This window comes from Dromiciops gliroides, chromosome 1, assembly GCF_019393635.1.
Source record: "Dromiciops gliroides isolate mDroGli1 chromosome 1, mDroGli1.pri, whole genome shotgun sequence".
Classification (NCBI taxonomy): Eukaryota; Metazoa; Chordata; class Mammalia; order Microbiotheria; family Microbiotheriidae; genus Dromiciops; species Dromiciops gliroides.
Window position 1 is genome coordinate 269,897,895 of NC_057861.1, and position 19,769 is coordinate 269,917,663.

The 19,769-nt window shown below is 37.6% G+C and overlaps 1 protein-coding gene across 1 annotated transcript in view; it reads right to left on the reverse strand.

Annotated features, from left to right (window-relative positions):
* CA8 (carbonic anhydrase 8) overlaps positions 1–19,769 on the reverse strand; it is a 162,202-nt gene that overhangs the window by 126,671 nt on the left and 15,762 nt on the right. The window contains exon 3 of the mRNA XM_043976306.1: positions 7,711–7,835. Coding sequence (XP_043832241.1) covers positions 7,711–7,835 — 125 coding nt within the window. The remainder of the gene's footprint in view (positions 1–7,710; positions 7,836–19,769) is intronic.

Below are 19,769 nucleotides of genomic sequence, written 5' to 3' on the forward strand. Positions count from 1 at the left end.
GGTGCAATCTATTGTAGAGGATGATGACATTGAATGGAGAATCATCTTTTACTGATCTGAGATGACTATTTTGTAAAGGATTTTAAGGGTACAAAAAGATAACAAAGTCCAATGTAGACTGGCTAATTTAGTTTTCTTATTTTTACTTTGTACTTTATTATCAGGGTTATAACATGGGTTTGTGCTTATAAAATTTTATTTCTATAATTTCATGTTAATGATACTCAAAAACCAACGTGCTTGCAAGCATAAATATGTATTGCATGCACAGATGTGTGTGCATGCATGTATATGTACATAGATACACATAGATCATCAGAAGAAGTTCCATTCAATGTATCATTAGTCCTAGAAGTAGAATCAAAATCCTCCTTGATCCCCATTGCTACTTAGATACTTAGTAGCTTGAGTGACCCTGGGTTCCTCATTTGTGAAATGGGCATAATAAAACCTAAATAACAGAGTTATGGTGATCACTAAAATAATACATGTAAAGCACTCTTCAGACTTTAAAGTATTAGGTAAATGGGGGCAGCTAGGTGGCACAGTGTTTAAAGCACGAGCCCTGGATTCAGGAGGATCTGAGTTCAAATCCAGCCTCAGATACTTGACACTTACTAGCCATGTGACCTTGGGCAAGTCACTTAACCCTCATTGCCCCACCAAATAATAATAATAATAATAATAATAATAATAATAATAATAAAGTTTTAGGTAAATGTTCTCTCTAATTATTATTAATTCCACAAAAATTTATTATCTAACCCATATCCTTGTAGTTATTATATCTTCAAGGCATTCTTCAAACTTTCTCAATGACTTTGGCTCCAGTTACCTCCTCCACCCCAACTCCTGCCTTCATACTAGAGGACTTCAATATGTATGTTGCTGTTCCCTCAAATATGCTAATCTCCCTGCTCCCAAATCTGCACAATTCCCATGACTTTCTCCTCCACTCCAATTCAGTTATACAGAGATGGTCACACCCTTGATCTTGCCATCATCCCCAAGGGTTCCACTTCCACTTCCCAAAACCAAGATTTCTGAAATTACATTCTCTAATCACAATCTTCTCTCATTCCTCCTCTCCCCAAGTTTTACCCCTCCCAAACCTAGTCTTAGTCTTCATCATGACCCACATTCTCTCCTCCACCACCCCCAAACTTTGCCAGGCCATTTCCCCTGTTCTATCTACATTCTCCTCCTTTCCCAGACCTTACTTCAACACTAAATTAATTCTTACTCTAATCCCCTGTTCCCATTTCCTATTGTTCATGTTTTACCAGTCTCCAATTCTGGATTATTCTTGCCATTGACCTCCTAAACCTCTAATCACAGGCCTGGAACAGAGCTGGATAAAGTCACAAGGTCTGCTACAAATTTGTGTTATTTCATTTAAACTGTGTTATCACTGAAACAAGACAATTATTTCACTACTCTGTAATTGATTCTCTACCCCCCCACCCTCCACAACAGCTGTTCCAAATTTTCTCCTCTCTACTTAAGCCTCTCACAGAGCTCCCTCCTCTCAACAAAAGGTTCTTTGCCTGGTGCTTTACCCCCCAAAAATGGTATTCACAGAGAGTTTCCTCTTCTCCCCTTCTCCCCTTCTCCTCATCTCACCTTGGTGTTATCTCCCTTTGATCCCATCTCCTCCCATCTTTACCCAGCTGAGTGTCCCAATTATCACCAACTCCTCTCTAATCATTAGTCTTTCCATATATATTGGTTCCTTTCCTGCTGCCTACAAAGATGGTAAAGCTCACCCATCTTCCAAAAAGAACCCTCACTTTACCCCACCCTTACTGCTAACTATTGTCCTATATCTCTCCCTTCAAGCCCAGGTCCTTGAAAAACCCATCTACATTTCCTCTCTTCTCACTTCTTACCCTCCAGTAGTCTGGCTTCTGACCTCATCACTAAACTGAAAAATTCCTCTCCTAAATTGCCTTTTAATTAAATTACCTAAATTAATCTCTTAATTGACAGGTCTAAAGGCCTTCCCTCAGTTCTTTATCCTTCACCTCTGAAGAATTTGACACAGCTGATCACCATATCCTCCTCAATATTCTCTCTCTTCTCTCTGGGTTCTTTTGAAACTGCTCTTGCCTGACTCCTCCTCCCCTATCTGATCACTCCTCCTCCCCTATCTGATCACTCCTCCTCTGCTTCTTTTGCATCATCTATGTCATGTTGACCTCCTCTGGGTGAACCCCCAAGGTTTCATCTGAGGTCCTTTTCTCTCTCACTTAATGACCTCATCAGTGTTCATAGGCTCAATTTTTATCTTCAGGCAGATGACCAAGCTCTGTATTTAGCCCTAATTTCTACTGAGCTCCAATCCCACATCATTAACTACCTATTAGAAACTTCAAACTGAATATTTCATAGGAAGCTTAAATTTCAATATGTACAAAACAGAACTCATCATTTCCCACACAATTAAATCCACTCCTCTTCCAAACTTCCCTATTATTGTAAAAGGTATTATCACCCTTCTAGTCCCCAAGTTCACAACTTTCATTTCATCTTTAACTCCTCATTTATTGACCTAAAATACAAGATCAGTTGCAACCATGTTATTTTTTATCTTCATAACATCTCTCAGAAATTTCCTTTTCTACTTACCCAGCTGCCACCATAGCTCAGGCCTGTATTACTTCTCATCTGAACTACTGCAATGGCCATATCTTTTTATCTCCCTATCTGAAGTGATTTTCCTAAATTGCAGGTTATGATCATATCACCAAATTACTCAAACTCCAACGGGTCCCTATTACCTTTAGGAGTAAATATAAACTCCTCTGTCAATTAAGACTCTTCACAACTTGACCCCTTCCTACTATTTCAGTCTTCTCATACATTATATCATCATACCTGCTACTATACTGTCTCCTCCCTAATCCACACACAAGACACTCAAAAAATCTGTATCTTTGCACTCTCTGTCACTTATTTTTCAATGTATTCCCTCTTCATCTCCACCCCTTGTGGGACAAATTCCCTTCAAGACTCAAACACCTTCTGTATGCAACTTCTACTCCCTCCAGAGTCTGGTACCCTACCTCTAAAAACTATCTTGCATTATATATATATATATATATATATATATATATATACACACACACACACACATTATATATACATGTTCCATCTCCCCATTTATATATAAATTCCGCCTCCATTAGAATGTAAAGTCCTTAAGGGCAGAAAGCATTTCACTTTTGTATCTACAATGCTTAGCACATGGTAAGCACTTAAAAAATTCTTGTTTATTGATTGATTGATTGTCCAATTTATGGGGGGCTGAGTCTGAGTGCTACCTGTTCAAATAAAACCTTGCTTAAGATACTCAGCGATTGGAGCTCTCCCCATCCTCAAATGACTTTAGATGTTATCTTGATACATTTCCAATCCCCTCCCAGTAGACCATAACCTCCTTGAAGGTAAGGACTATTTAGTGTTTTTATCGTTGTATGTCCAGTATCTAGCACAAATGCTTTGTACTTACCGTCCTTTCTAAAATCCTATCAGTTAGTGTATCTATGACCTAAATCTAATTTTTCTATGTCCCACAAAATTCATTTTCTCACAGTTACTTAGAATTCTATGGGGCTCTGGGTTTGGAAGAATTCCACAGAAGTAGAACCACAAGAGAGATCCTTAAGCAGGTCACACACCCTTGAAATAGCAATTCCTCTCCTCATAAACTCCACCAGGCATCTACTCACAGTAGTGAAGCAAATGGATAAAAATAACCCTGTTTTATCTGAAGAATATTTGAATTGAAGGTCACAAAAAACAGATCCTCATTCTTCTTTAAGTTGTTGCAGTATCATTTTAATGTTAGATATCACTATTCTAGTAAAAGGAGGAAAGAAAACATTTAGTATTTAACAGCTAGTACATTATTTTGGCAAGCACAATGTCCTGAAGTCACTTGGTGACTGGAATTAGATCACAATGCATGATGTGGTCCCCGTCCTTTGTTTAAACAGGATGCTTCACTAGTGGAGAAAACTTCACAATGGGCCTCAGTTTCCTCATCAATAAAAGGAGCAGGTGGCCTTGATGATCTCTAACATTAAATAATTCTGATAATCTCTAGCTCTTCTGTTTACCTAGTACATCTGAACATAGTACAGCTGGCATGCTACATTGATAAACCCTATTACAATATAAAATAATAATAACTCCCTGAATACAGTGTAAACAGAGATAAGGGTCTGGACACAATATAGCTGGGCCTCTCTCATGGAGATTACCTTTTTTTTGTTGTTGTTTTTTTGTTTTGTTTTTTTGCAGGGCAATGAGGGTTAAGTGACTTGCCCAGGGTCACACAGCTAGTAAGTGTCAAGTGTCTGAGGCCGGATTTGAATTCAGGTACTCCTGAATCCAGGGCCGGTGCTTTACCACTGTGCCATCTAGCTGCCCCTAGGTAACCTTTAAAATATGTTCTGCCTTACAGAATGGAATAAAGAAGTCACTATACAACATGCTGTGGTGTTAATGAACACCAAGAATTTTAAAAGATCTGTACTGAATACAGTGTAAACAGAGATAAGGGTCTGGACACAATATAGCTGGGCCTCTCTCATGGAGATTACCTTTTTGTTGTTGTTTTGTTTTGTTTTGTTTTTTTGCAGGGCAATGAGGGTTAAGTGACTTGCCCAGGGTCACACAGCTAATAAGTGTCAAGTGTCTGAGGCCGGATTTGAATTCAGGTACTCCTGAATCCAGGGCCGGTGCTTTACCACTGTGCCATCTAGCTGCCCCTAGGTAACCTTTAAAATATGTTCTGCCTTACAGAATGGAATAAAGAAGTCACTATACAACATGCTGTGGTGTTAATGAACACCAAGAATTTTAAAAGATCTGTACTGAACAAAGAGTTAGGCTATCCCTAAGAGCTCCATCTAAGACACAGTTTCATAAATTGTAAAATATGTAGTGCATATTCACTGAAAACAGACCATATTAACTATGTTTATTATACTAGAGATGTAAAATAACATCAAAAGATGAAATACATCTAAGTATCTGGAGTAAAAAAATTCTATTCTGTCGTGAGCAAAGCTTGTTGAATCTTTTAATCTAATTAAGACTTTTTAAGATTGTAAAAAAAATTTTTTTTTCTGTCCCAGGCAGAGTCAAAGAGATTTGTTCCATCCAGAAGCTGATACATGCCCAATTTCTCCCAATTTTCCTCCATATCTTAGAACATGGAGTTTAACAGTCTTCAATATTAGAAGCAGCTAGTGGGGTAGTATATCGAGCACTTTGTCAGGAAGAAAGTTCAAATCCAGCCTCGGACACTTACTAACTATAGCATCCAAGGCAAGTAAATTTGCTTTTGTCTGCCTCAATCTCCACAGCTGTAAAAATGGAAATAATAACACTTACCTCAGAAGGTTATTGTGAAGATAAAATGCAAAAATATTTTTAAGCACTTAGCACAATGACATAGTTGGCCCTTAATAAATGCTTGTTCTATTCCATTCAATGGGAAGGCACACAGGAAAACCTTTCCATAATTGATAAAGGTCCCCAGAAAGCAAACATTTACAATTGGCATCAAGCTCAAATACAAACAGGAATCGCTAAACCATTTTAGGATCCCTATGGGACACTATTGACATAGAAAACTACATATTAATATGGTTTATTATATTCTTACTTATTTTGTTAAATATTTCCTAATTATATTTTAATATGGTTCGGGCCACACTCAGGAGTGTTATGGGTTGCAAGCAGCCTATGGGCTGCATGTTTGACACTTCTGATATATACCATGTTATACAGTCTTAATAGAGACTGTTCAGTTTGTTCATCCTATTGTCCATACATTACTCCTATCTTTACTTCATGAGATTTTCCCACATCTTCATCTCCACACCTCTCACTCTCTCAAACCTTTCTCCTAGCTGTCCAACGTCCCTCCTCAAAAACATTTGCAAGAATTGTTGACAGAGTGGCTGCACCTCTCTCCCTAAGTTCTCAGCTCTTAGGATCCATGCAAGGGAGATGATTGGGATGAGTCCAATAGAACCTGTCTCCAAAAGGTGCTGGTAGCTGAAGATATATTACTAGCTGTTTCAAGACCCTTCTAGGCTGCTTCACAGAATGAAGCAGGTTATTGTGGGAAATGGAAACATTGAGACATCTCTAATGTATGAGGCTATTAAAGATGGAATCTAACATTCTCTCACAAGCCACTGAGAACCACATGACCTTCTCATCTTACTTCCTATGGCATGATCTTTCTAATAATCATAGGATTTTAGATTTAAACCTAAAAATGATCTCAGAAGTATTGTGGTCCAATCCCCCAAAATGACACTCAGAGACATCAAATGATTTAACCAGAATCATATAGCTTCTAAGTATCAAAAACAGGATTTGGATCTTGTCCTTCCTGATTTCAGGTCCAACACTATCTACTATGTCATACTGCCACAGCTTAGATTGTATAACACCCAATTAAATTTTATGTGTCTCCTTGATATTGTCCTTGTTATTAAAAATAAAATATTATGCAAAAATGTTTAAACCAAATCAAATAAAAACACTGAATTTGAGGGTATGGAAATCAGGAACATATTTCAGATTTCTCTTTGTAATCTGATCTGTGTCTATGAGTTTATCTAGACCCTGCTTAAAGAATTCTTAGTATATATTTTCAATCACTACAACAATCTTTTGAAAAAAGGTCACATTGTGACATATTTGAGCATCTCCCCATGAACCTAAGGAGTATGGTGTGGCCTGTGTCCCTGTGACTACTATACATACTTATAGTGCTGTTTTTATTTTAAGTGGAAGTAAAGTCTTAAGCTTCCAAAGAATTTTTTTGGGGGGGGGCAGGAAGCATGGGAATTAAAGTGATCTTTTGAATTACCTTGTCTAACTCTAAATGATAAACATCATTTTAATAAAATTATGCACTTCGGTACTTTCCAGTAATAAATTCTATAACAGGCCAGCCATGAGTAATTTAACATTTAATCAGACAAGCTTATAATTTGAAGAAGATGATTGGAAGCACCTCAAATAATCTACCTCTAAATCCATTCTTCCTTTGCAATATACACACTTAACACACACACACACATACACACACACATCCTATGTCAAACTCCTATCCACTGTAGTACCATAAGAAAGATGTAAATGAGCTCCTAGCATTTCTGTGAGGCCTTGTCTTCATTCATGAGACAGCTCCCTGAAAACCACCAAATATGGAAAATCTTCTCATTTTTAATGGCCCGAGGTGATTAAAATGAAGACCACCAAATTTAAACAGATTTTAAACTAGACTTTTAATGACTATGGAAAGTATTCTAGGAGCTATTTGTTTTCAGCTCATCATTTACTCAGAGTTTGTTAGAATAAAGTAACTCACAGGATTTGCTGAAGTAGCAGAAATTTTAGAACACTAATAATATTAAGACAAAAGTTAATAGCGCTGCAGGTTAACTTTATGACCAATTATTCATGCAAGACTGAGCATACTCAAAACCCATTAATGTAAATGTGAAGAGCCATTTTCTTTTCTGAGTTCACATTTCATAAGGGTACTTTTTATTCTAACACGAATGAAGAAAATACAAGACTGAATGGGAAACTCTTTTAAAATAAACTCCTTGCAGTAAGTTACTTGATATTTTGTAGTAACAACAAGTGCTTTGTGGAATGAGATGTTCTTCTTACCTCCATGGGGAAAGCTTTGAAATTAACAGTATGTTCAGAACCACGCTGGTTTTCTCTCCCCCAGTGAAATCGGACCTCATATAGCTCAAATTCATGTCCTTGAGGCAATGGCCCTCCTGTGAGGACTGAAAAAAAAAAGCACACATTTTCTTTAGTTCTTATTTTTCCCAAATATGTATATTTTTCAGTATGAAATGTTATCAACAACATAAGAGATGTTTCCCCCAACACAGGTCTAATGTGCTTCTGTACATTAAATTCATATGGCCAAGATAAAGTAGTTAGACATTATATGATGATTCTAAAATTGACTATGGGACAGCTAAGTGTGAATATATAGTGTTGGGCCTGAAGTCTGGAAGACTCATCTTCCTGAGTTCAAATCTGGCCTTAGATACTTAGTAGCTATGTGACCTTGGACAAGTGACTTAACCCTGTTTCCTCAGTTTTCTCATCTGTAAAATGAACTAGAGAAGGAAATGGCAAACCACTCTAGTACCTTTGCCAAGAAAATCCCAAATGGGGTCATAAAGAGTTGGACGTGACTGAAACAACTGAACAAAAAAGTTGGCTATGTCTAAAAGGCTTTCTACAGATTCAGCAGGTCAAAAATTTAAATGCCTTATGAATAAGCAATTTTTTTTTCATTTTGCCAAGGCCCAAGAATTTACACCAATTCTCAGTCTGTACTAAAACAAACATTCTTAGCCCTCCCTCATCAGTGATATTGACTGTATCCCTGGGTCCCTCTACTCAAATAGGTGAGTTCTTGTCCTATCTTTTCAGGGTTCAGGCTTCCAAACACTTCCCCTCTGCTCTATACCATGTGCTACTCTCTTCCAGCTTTCCTCTACATGTTGTCTTCCCCTAATAGAATGTAAACTACTTAAGGGTAAGAACAGCCTGCCTGCTTATATTTGTATCTGCAGCATTTAGCATAGGGCTTAGCAATAGTGAATGCTTAATAAATTATTTACCTCCCTATCCATCTTTCAACAAAACTCAAGGGTTGTGGGACTGCTAGGTGGTACAGTGGATAGAGCACTGGCCCTGACTTCAGGAGGGCATGAGTTCAAATCCAGCCTCAGACACATGACACTTACTAGCTGTGTGACCCTGGGCAAGTCACTTAACCCTCATTGCCCCACCCCACCCCACCCCCCCAAAAAAAATCAAGGCTGGCAACAGAGGAAAGAACATCATACTAGAAGTCCCAAGTCCTGAATTCCAAACCCAGTTCTATCAGTAACTCCTTGTGTAACCTCAGTTTCCACATCTATAAAACGAGTTCTTTTAAGTTCTATTCCAACTGTAGGCTTATTATTCTTAGTCAAAATAAAATACTTCCATATGCTTAATTGGACAGACTGTTCTAGCAAAAGTGACTTCAAAGTGAACCCTATTTTACCATCTGCTGACCATTATAAAGTCAAGGGAAAAGATAGAAATCACACTTGAGCATAAATACAGGAGCCCTTTTAACAATATGTAGTCAACGGAGAAATAATAGCTTCTAGATAAAACACTGCAGTATTATGCCTAACACCAGAATATGACATAAGGAAGACTAAGGGGGTCTAACAAGTCAAAAAGGGATAGGGAATAGGGGAAAGAGCATAAGGGATAGGGGAGTAGAAAATAGGGGATAGAGACCAAACAACCAGATGAAGACACTTCCCCTGCTAATGGAAGTTAGCACATTCTCTACAACTTATAGAGTCCAAGAATTGCCTAGGAACACAGAGCCTAAATGTGTGTCAGAGACAGGATGTGAGACGTCTTCCTGGTTTTATGACCAATTCCTTATAAATTATTCCATGCCGCCTTTCAGTATATCAGGCCAATATGCAAAACAATTTCCATTGAAAAAGAGTTCCATTTTCTAGCCAAGATGGCTGCCTGAATACAGGCAAACTGCTCAATTCCCAAATATCTACTCCAGCAAAAACTTGAAATAAGCCAAATAGTAATCAAGAAATACAGTGAAGATTGCAAACAGTTACTTCTTCCACCCCTGAAAAGTGCAAAAAGTCAGCCAGAAGCCCAGGATCAATGAGAATGAAGGCCATCTGTAAAATTAAAGACAAACCAGCTACTAGAACCTCAAAATGGCCAGAGATTTATCAGAGAAATTAACAACGTCCAGAACTCTGTGTCTTTAGGTAGCAAGAGCAAAGATTCCCTGGGAAAGACTCAGAGAGGTAAAAATTCCCCAAGGCACAGGCTGGAGAGCTTAGAATTCCATGGAAGATAGCAAAACCCAGTGCTCAGGCATCTCGCGGAGCCCATGAGGTAAGGGTTAACATAGGACTTCAGGGAATACAATGTGAGAACAACTAGAGATGACCTTGCGGCCCATAATAAATCTCAGGAAGGGATAGCCCCTGCACCTGGCACAAAACCTTAATTCAAGAACTAAAGCTGCAGAGACAAGTAAATCATTAAAATAATAATAATAATAATAATAATAAATCCAAACAGTCCCAAAAGGAGTACATTCATAACAACTATAATTAGTGACTCAAAGGAAAATGTGGATTTTTTTCAAAAAGACTACATCAATGCCTAGAAAAATTGAGATTAATATTAATAATAATAAAACAAAAGCTCTGGAGGAAAAAATTAAAAGGAGTATAAATAATTTAAAAGAAAGCATAGTAAATGTCACTCAAATAACAGACTACCTAAAAGCCAAAAGAGAGATAACAGAAATTATTGACTCCATGAGATAATAAGAAATATTGGAACTACATCAAAATATAAAATAGGAGAAAATGTAAGATATCTAATAAGAAAAATAGCTAACATGGAAAACAAATCAAGGAAAGATAATTTAAGAATCACTGGAATCCCTGAAATGATACTTTAAGAAAAATTCTAGACACTATATTTTAAGAAATCCTAAATGAAAACTTCAAATTTATTAGAGCCATAGGGCAAAGTAAAGTTGGAAAAAATACCCCAAACACATCCTAAATGAATCCACAAATAGAAATGTCAAAGGAAGATCATAAGCCAAAATCCAAAGCTTCCCACATCAAAGAAAAAAATACTGTAAGCACCTAGAAAAAAGCAATTCAAGTACCATGGGACCACAGACAGGATCACATAAGAGCTCAGAGTTTCAAAAATGAGAGTAGATTTTAGAATACATTATTTCAAAAAGACCAAAGATATAGGCTACAAACAAAATTAACTTTGCCTTGAAAGCTAAATATAATCCTACAGGGGGGAAACATGGATTTTTAATGGAATAGAGCACTTTTAAGCGTCTGATGAAAAGACCAAAACTGAGTAGAAAATATTAAATACAAACACAAGAGTCCAAAGAAACTTAGGCAAATTTATTTGAATGACTGAAAGGAGTTAAGGGATGATGCAGTACTAACATTCTAATGGGGAAGAAGAAACAAGTACTGTCAGAACCTTCATGTTGTCAAAGGATCTGTGGGTTCTAGTCTGACTGTTTTAAAAGGGAAAGGAGAAGAGGGGATAAAAATATACAAGTATAGAAAGGAGGAAGAAGGGAGTGAGATTGATTATTTCTCACAATTCATATATATGAAAAAAATCTATAAACATGGGGGGAAGTAGTAGGGAAAACAGGCATTAGATGAACTTCACTTTTATCTGAAATGGACAAAGAAGAATTGAACACACAGGTTGTTGTAGAAATACATAGCGCTCGGGGCAGCTAGGTGGAGCAGTGGATAGAGCTCTGGCCCTGGAGTCAGGAGTACCTGAGTTCAAATCCGGCCTCAGACACTTAACACTTACTAGCTGTGTGACCCTGGGCAAGTCACTTAACCCCAATTGCCTCACTAAAATAAAAAAAATATAAAAAAAAAAAAGAAATACATAGCGCTCAACAGGAAACAAGCAGAGATGGGGTTTGGGAGTGGTTAAGAGGAAGGATAATAACAGAGAAAGGAAATAGCTTGAAAGCAAAACAAGCCCTTTGTCCCTGAAAGGAAAATTAAAAGGAAGGGATAAAAACAAAGAATTATCAACCAAGCAGGTGCCCATCAGTGGGAAATGGCTGAACAAACTGTAGTCTATAAATGTAGTGGACTACGATTGCACTGTAAGGAACAGCAGATGATTTTAGAGGGTCTGAGTAGTAGGAACAGATGCAGGGTGAAGTGGGCAGAATCAGAAGAACAATTTATACAAGGACAACATCGTGAAGAAAAATGACTTTCAAAGGCCTAAGAACTCTGATCAATGCATTGACCAACCACATCTTCAGAGGGTCTATAATGAAGCGTGTTATCCAATTCCTGACAGAGGTTGAAAATAGACTTAAAGTTTGAAAAGACATACATTTTTGGATGGGGCCTAACCGTTTTTTACATGAGTTTCTTTTTTTTTCTTCTCAATCTTCAATTGGGAGAAGATAGGAAAGAAGGAAAGATCAGCAAGAATGATGCAAATAATTCCAATGTAATATTATTGTGCCAAAAGAAATGACAAGCAGGATGATTTCATAAAAACCCAGAAAGACTATATGAACTATGCATAGTGAAGTGAACAGAACCAGAAGATGGTTGTATACAGTAATGACAATATTTTTCAATGAAGAACTGATAATCACTTAGCTATTCTCAGCAATACAATGATCCAAGACAAACCCAAAGGACTAATGATGAAGCATACTATCCACCTCCAGAAAAAGAACTGCTATTGATTCAATAAAAACTGAAATATGCTATTTTTCACTTTCTTTCTTTCATTTTTGTTCCTTTATTTGAGTCTTCTTATACAAAATGACTAATATGGAAATGTTTTACATAATTACAAATATAGCCTATATCTGATTGCTTGCCATTTGGGGTGAGGGGGAAAGAGGGAGGGAGAGAGAGAATTTGGAACTCAAATCTTTAAATAAAAATTTTTTTGTGGGACAATGGGGGTTAAGTGATTTGCCCAGAGTCACACAGCTAGTAAGTGTCAAGTGTCTGAAGCCAGATTTGAACTCAGGTCCTCCTGAATACTGGGCCAGTGTTTTATCCACTGCACCACCTAGCTGCCCCTATCAATATATTTTTTTGTTTTGTTTTTTGGTTTGTTTTTTTTTTGCTTGTGGGGCATTGGGGGTTAAGTGACTTGCCTAGGGTCACACAGCTAGTAAGTGTCAAGTGTCTGAGGCCGGATTTGAACTCAGGTACTCCTGACTCCAGGGCCGATGCTCTATTCACTGTGCTACCTAGCTGCCCCCTATCAATATATTTTTAAACCCTGAGTCTATTAACCAGACTTCATTGCTCCCTCCCACTGTACCACCTAGCTGCCCCCAAAAATGTTTATTTAAAAAAGAATGATGCAAATAAAAATTAAATGAAGATTCAGTCTCCTCTTTTTTGTCTTTTCCTGTATATATAGAAATATCCTACTTCTAGTGTTTAATTTCATAATACAAATACAAACTTAAAGAATTCTAGTGCTTATTTTTATGATGACAACATGCATCTTGCTGACCCTGAAACTGAAAAAAGTAAAGGACCTACTTTGGCAGAAAGCAAATCCTTGTCACTCAGGACATAGCATTGACTAGCTCTAACTATAATTCTCAAAGGGAAGCTTTTTGATGCCTATAGTATTTTGAAAAATTAAAATACCTATAGAATGTTCTTTATTATTGTTGTTAAAAGACCTTGATCTTTTCAAGTAAATGCATGATAGTGGAATATTAATTTTAATTAGCCTTTTATACCTTGAGAAGCTAGAAATGCAGGTGGTTTGTTTGGGGGATAAATGAGTGCTGACAACTTAATCTAGCTACGACATCAGCTCAGAAGAGCACTGACTGAAAGAAATGATGGCATAGTGCATAATTTCATAGTCAAGGACTTGCAACATTATATGCATCTAGGGGAGGCTAAGGAGCACTGGCCCTGGATTCAGGAGGACCTGAGTTCAAATATGACCTCGAACACTTGACAATTACTAGCTGTGTGACCCTGGGCAAGTCACTTAACCCCAATTGCCTCACCAAAACAAACAAACATTATATGCATCTAAGATGGTATATGAAATTCAAAAATTAAACAAAATAAAATGTCATTTAGTCAGTTTGTGACTTAATAATCTGTGAATTCTAAGGTTTGGACTTGAGAACTAATGTTCCCTTCATCCTCATTATCAATAAGGACAATTTCTAGTATTATCAATACTAGAAAAAGTATTAAATGAATTATGCTACAAAGACAGCAAGTGCTTCTGGGCATTCAAAAGTTTTGTATGGAGTCATTCTATACACTCGGCACACATCTCAGTTCCGTGGATTCATGGAGTTTCTCATTTTAGATAAGTCAGATTTGTAAAATATTCTACCATTGTCCCATGTTCTCTTGTTAATCACACAGAGCTCGACTTAACCTTGCAGAAAACAAAAAACATTACATGCAGAGTGAACTCAATTCTTCCATCCAAGTTTAGGAGAAGACAGAGAACAGTTCCTTTAAACCCTTGTATTCTTTAGTCTGCTTAAGGAGCAAGGGGATGCTACCAAGGCAACCATTTGTTGCATTCTGACTAGGTACTAACAGAAGAGCATGTATGCACATCTTTAAATCAAGGTAATAAAAACTCTCTCTGGGTAACAAAGCATGGTTGCTATGTAAGGGAAAATATGAGAACTATGGTCACATTCATTACATTGTGCCTGGAGAAAATGGAATGAAGAAAGGATGGGATTTTTTCCAACCTTCCACCATACAAATATTCAGAGGGATATTGATGGTCCATATGTAGGTCAGTTCACCATGACCCCCCCCCCCCCCGGAAGGGGAGGTGGTGGTGAAAATATGGTTAGCCAAAGGAATCATAGACAAACAGGGCAACTTTGAAAGTTATATGTTGAATTTATTATATACTTACAAAGAAAGACAAGCTCTACACAATAGAGATTCTCTGTTTCAGATGCAATTCCCTCCTGTTCTATTATATATGAAAATTTTCATTTAATTTGGTATTTATGTTCCAATTTTTAAATGTTAGTTTAAAAAGTAGGAGGACAAGGAGAAGGAGGAGGAAGGAAGGAGGAGGAGGAGCAGGAGGAGGGGGAGGAGGAAAAGAAGAGACTAACCTAAGGCTGCTGCCTATTAGCAAGATTTCAGGGGCTCTATAAGAGAGATCCCTATGCCCCCAAAAACAAATCCCTCAATTGCCACTTACACTTTAGATTCCCTTACCAAAGAGCAGTCTTTTATTCTACAATTAAAGATAAGATTTAAAATCCAAAACCAGAAGAAAGATGGCACATGGATTTACATTGGCACTGAGGTATTCTTTAAATCAGAAGAAAACCACTAGGAAACCAGAAGAGGAAAAGAAGAATCCAAATAGAAGGCCATGGCCACTAAATTTTGCCTTATTCTAGATTGAGTGGAGATGTGAAAGGGCTCCAGACTGCAATATTTTCTAATTTCACTGGAGGAATTCAAACACACTAATATCCAATAGTTCTACCAAGCCACAAAATAAAGAAAAAAAGGTCAAATCCAACATTTGATGAGGTCCTAGGTAAATCTTCATTTCCCTAGAGTGAATGAATTGATAGACTAACAGCCAAATGATCCTCTGTCTCATTCATTCATTTGCTAATATCCTTTTATGTGATGGTTCTGAGAATTTCATAGAATCTCAGAGTTGGAACTAACCTCAAAAGTCTTTTAGCCTAACCTGTATTTGAACAGAAATTCCTTCTGTACACTTCCCAGCAAAAAGTTATCTAGTCTCTTGTTCTATATATACAACATTCCATCTACATTTCTTTGTTTCCCCATTGATTAGCACAGTGCCTGGCACATAATATGCACTTAATAAATGTATATTGACTGACTTACCTAATGACCATCTCAAATCTCCATGATTTTGCCCCTGTGATTATAATGCATCTCTTCCTCATCTCTACCTCTTCAACTACCCGGAACTCCTTTCAAAGTTCACTCAAGTACCACTTCCTCATAAGGTCTTTGCTAACCTTTCTGGATGCTAGTTGCACAGCCTTAGGCTATTTGTTTGGACCATAGCCTTGGGCCCTCATGGTTGATTACTTTACAAGGCTTAAGCATATGTATAAAGCGCTTAGTTATAGAGACCTGGCACAGGGATGCTGGAAGGCCCACTTTGAGGTTAAGTCTTGCATAAAATGGTATCAAAAAAGGAGAGTAGTTCCCTTGGTCTTTGAATTTGACAAACTTTATTACCACATGGATTCTTATTCTTATTTTTTTCTTATTAACCTGAAAGAATCTAGTAACCTGAGATGTGGAGAGCTGCACCTGAATATCCTTTCTGAATGTCTGCTTATGTATCTTTTCTTAGTGTTTGTTTCCATTTAATAAAAAGCTTATCATTGGGGCAGCTAGGTGGCACAGTGGATAGAGCACTGGCCCTGGATTCAGGAGTACCTGAGTTCAAATCCGGCCTCAGACATTTAACACTTACTAGCTGTGTGACCCTGGGCAAGTCACTTAACCCCAATTGCCCCACTAAAAAAAAAAAAAAAAAAAAAGGTTACCATTATTATTGCTGTTTTCATTATTGTTAGCCTTATTGACATAATTTGACAAATGCAGAACTTGTATTTGGGGCCAGTATGTACCTGACTTAAGGAAGGTCCTCTATTCAACCAAAATTACTTTATTTTTACTTAGTGGCCCAGTGAAAATAGAATGACCTCTGGATTCAAAGAGTTCCAATTCTACTTCTGATACTTACTAGCTGTGTGACCTTGAACAAATTAAGTTTCTTGAGCCTCAGCTTGTTCATATAATAAAAAAGGCTGAATGAGATGGCCTCTAAGTTTCCTTCAAGATCTAGCTCTATGATTCTATCACCCTATGATATTGCCCCAATAGAATATAACCTCCTTGAGTGAAGAGACAGTTTCATTTTCATTTTTGTAACCCCATCATCTAGCCTGCTTATCAATTTAATTTTTAATTGATTTTAAAATTTTAATTTGTTTAATTCTAATTTTTTTAGTTGATAAAATTAAGAGGACAAATAGTGAGGCTGACCCAAGTAGCAAAGAGAAAATCCACTTCATTAGAGACTGAAATAAAGAAAGAAAAAAAAGAATTTATGGAGGAGGCTAAAAGGGTTAACAGATAACCTATTAATAGTACTTAAAAGGGTTAACACAGAAACTAAGGTTTGTGTTCTTACTGTAACCAAGAGGGTTCAAGTTCCTACCAATCTCACCATCAACAGAGACAGTAACCAGGGACCATTAACCATTTTATAAATATTCCTTAGATGACAGTACACCAAGAAACCAGATCTTAAGTAAAGAGATACCATAAACACAGAGACCCTCTGAGTCTGATAAATTTAAGCATGTCTTTATGATCATGTGCAGAAAAGGCCAAATTTCTCCTTAAATTCACCTTATGACATGTAAACCCCATAAACACACCTCCAAGGAAAAAGGTACCTGCCTCGGGAGTTGGCTTAAGCCCCCAGGAACTCCAAATTAGAATAAACCCTTCCCTGTACCTCCCCAAGGTGGAGATTATGAAAACGAGGAGATAATTAACTTCTTTTTTGATATAAATATAACCATCTTTCTTCCCCTATTTGAGACATCTTTGGGTGCTTCTCCTTGTAGTCAGCACAGTATTTCAATAAAACTTGGGAAACTGAGTCACCGAGTCTTGTAATTTCTTGGGACGGCTCACAATCAATTAACCCCCACCCCATACACATCATTTCAATGTTAAAGGGTTTTGAAAAACAGAATAAGGAGAAAGAGGGAGCTCACAATTAATGTAATTTTCTCAGTGAAGTCCAAAGCAAGTTACTGCATTGAGAAGGAATGGGAAGAAAAGATAATCATCAATCTGATTTGTTGGTTATGATGTCATTGTGTTTCACAAAATGTTACTGAACTATCTTGAAACTCATAACATGCTATACTGACTCATGCAGAGATTATTAAAGTAGGCTCCTAATTACAATACCACCAGTCTCTGGGAAACTGGAGCATGTACAAAGAGAAAGGCTAAATGATGATCAGGAGGCTGGACAATATGGCAACTGCAGGACCTTGAGCCCAAAAGAAGGGCTATCTTTAAGTATGCAAAAGGCTTACCTCATTATGTATTCAGAATCAGAGAATCTTGAAGTTGGAAAGGAGCCTCAAAAATCATCTATTCCAACCCATATCTAAATAGACTCCTCTTTATAACCTACATAAGTGTTTGGAAACCTCTATAGAAGGTGACCCCAGTACCTCTCAAGGCAGCCCATTCTATTTGTGCATAGTTGTAATTTTTTGGGGGGGGGGGGAACACAGCAATGAGGGTTAAGTGACTTACTCAGGGTCACATGGCTAGTAAGTATCAAGTTTCTGAGACCAGATTTGAACTCAGGTCCTCCTGAAACCAGGGCTGGTGCTTTATCCACTGTACCACCTAGCTGCCCCATGGATAATTGTAATTATTAGAAAGATTTTCCTATCTAATAGATGGAAATCCTAAATCTACCTCTTTACAATTTTTACTCATTGCTCCTAATTTTGTCCTCTAGAATCAAAAAGAATAAATCTAATTTCTCTTCCACATGGAAGTCCTTCAGATATCTGACCACAGCTATCATATTCCCCCTTATTCCCCATAATTTTTCTTTTCTCCATGCGGAAGTCCCTTATACTTCCTTCAAACAATCCTAATCTGGGATTATCTCAAAGCCCTCCACTTTGACCACTATCCTCTGGACTCTCTTCAGTTTATTACTAAAATGCTACACCTGCCACTGCTGCCAGATGTGCCAGATATACCAGATATGGTCTTAAAAGGGCAGAATATAGCAATCCTGAATACTTAACGCAGCATAAGACTGCATTCATTTTTGTTTATTTGTTTGTTTTTTCTTTCTTATTAATGACCATAACATAATTGATATTTTGAGCTTGCAGCAAAATTTCTATAAAGTACATCTGTGGGACTTTTGTCCCACATAGATACATAAAATACATAGATACATAGATACATAGATACATGATACATAGATACAATGATACATCAATACATTGATACATATCTAAGTGTATGAGATGATTATGGATTTGAGTCAGATTAAACTCTGAGGATGGGGTCTGGAAGATACCCATCCCCACCCCAGTATAGTTAGTTTAAAAGTTTATTGCTGGGGCAGCTAGGTGGCACAGTGGATAGAGCACCGGCCCTGGAGTCAGGAGTACCTGACTTCAAATCCGGCCTCAGACACTTAACACTTATTAGCTGTGTGACCCTGGGCAAGTCACTTAACCCCAATTGCCTCACTAAAAAAAAAAGTTTATTGCTTGTCAAATTCTCACTGTCTCCTTTAAGTTTTATTGCCAATTAACAGTATTTTTACTTCTGCTCAGTCTTCCCACTTGTCAGCTATATCTTAATTTTATCTGGAATCCATCATGTGTCAGAACCCCAGTCCCTGTTGAGTGGGTCAAGGAATTTGCCCACCAATTCAATACTCAGGACTCAAGAAGAAAGGTCAGGTGATCACAGGGCTCAGCACAGGATGTGGCAATTAAGTTGAGACCAGATGTTAAGTGACATGTTTCTTTTTCTCAGAGCAGAATCCTCTTGACCCTAGGGTCCCAACAATGTATTATTCTTTTATTCTTTATTCTATTTCTTTGATTTCCCAACATAGCCGAAGATAAATTTTAAGCCTGTCATCCTTCTAAAATTAACACCTGAGTGACTCTTCCTGTTATTCAAGTTGAATATCTTTAGAGATAGGGGCTGGGAGGGGAGGGGGGGTCAGTGGGAACTATGAGATCTGAAACATCTGACTGTCCCCCACCCCTTCCCTCTTCCTTAGTTTTGACCTTGTTCCCCCTCTCCTTTTCCCCCTTGTTCCTGGAACATGTATACATGTCTCCATACACTGATCACAAGCTAAGCATGCACTTTGGGTGAGACAGGATTGGATGTTAGATTGTGAGCTCAGCCTAGTGCACATGGAGAGTTTTCTTCCTACAATTACTATAAAAACCCAAAAGTTTGGGCCTATCATGGTGACTCAGTTATTGAGTTTGCCCATTC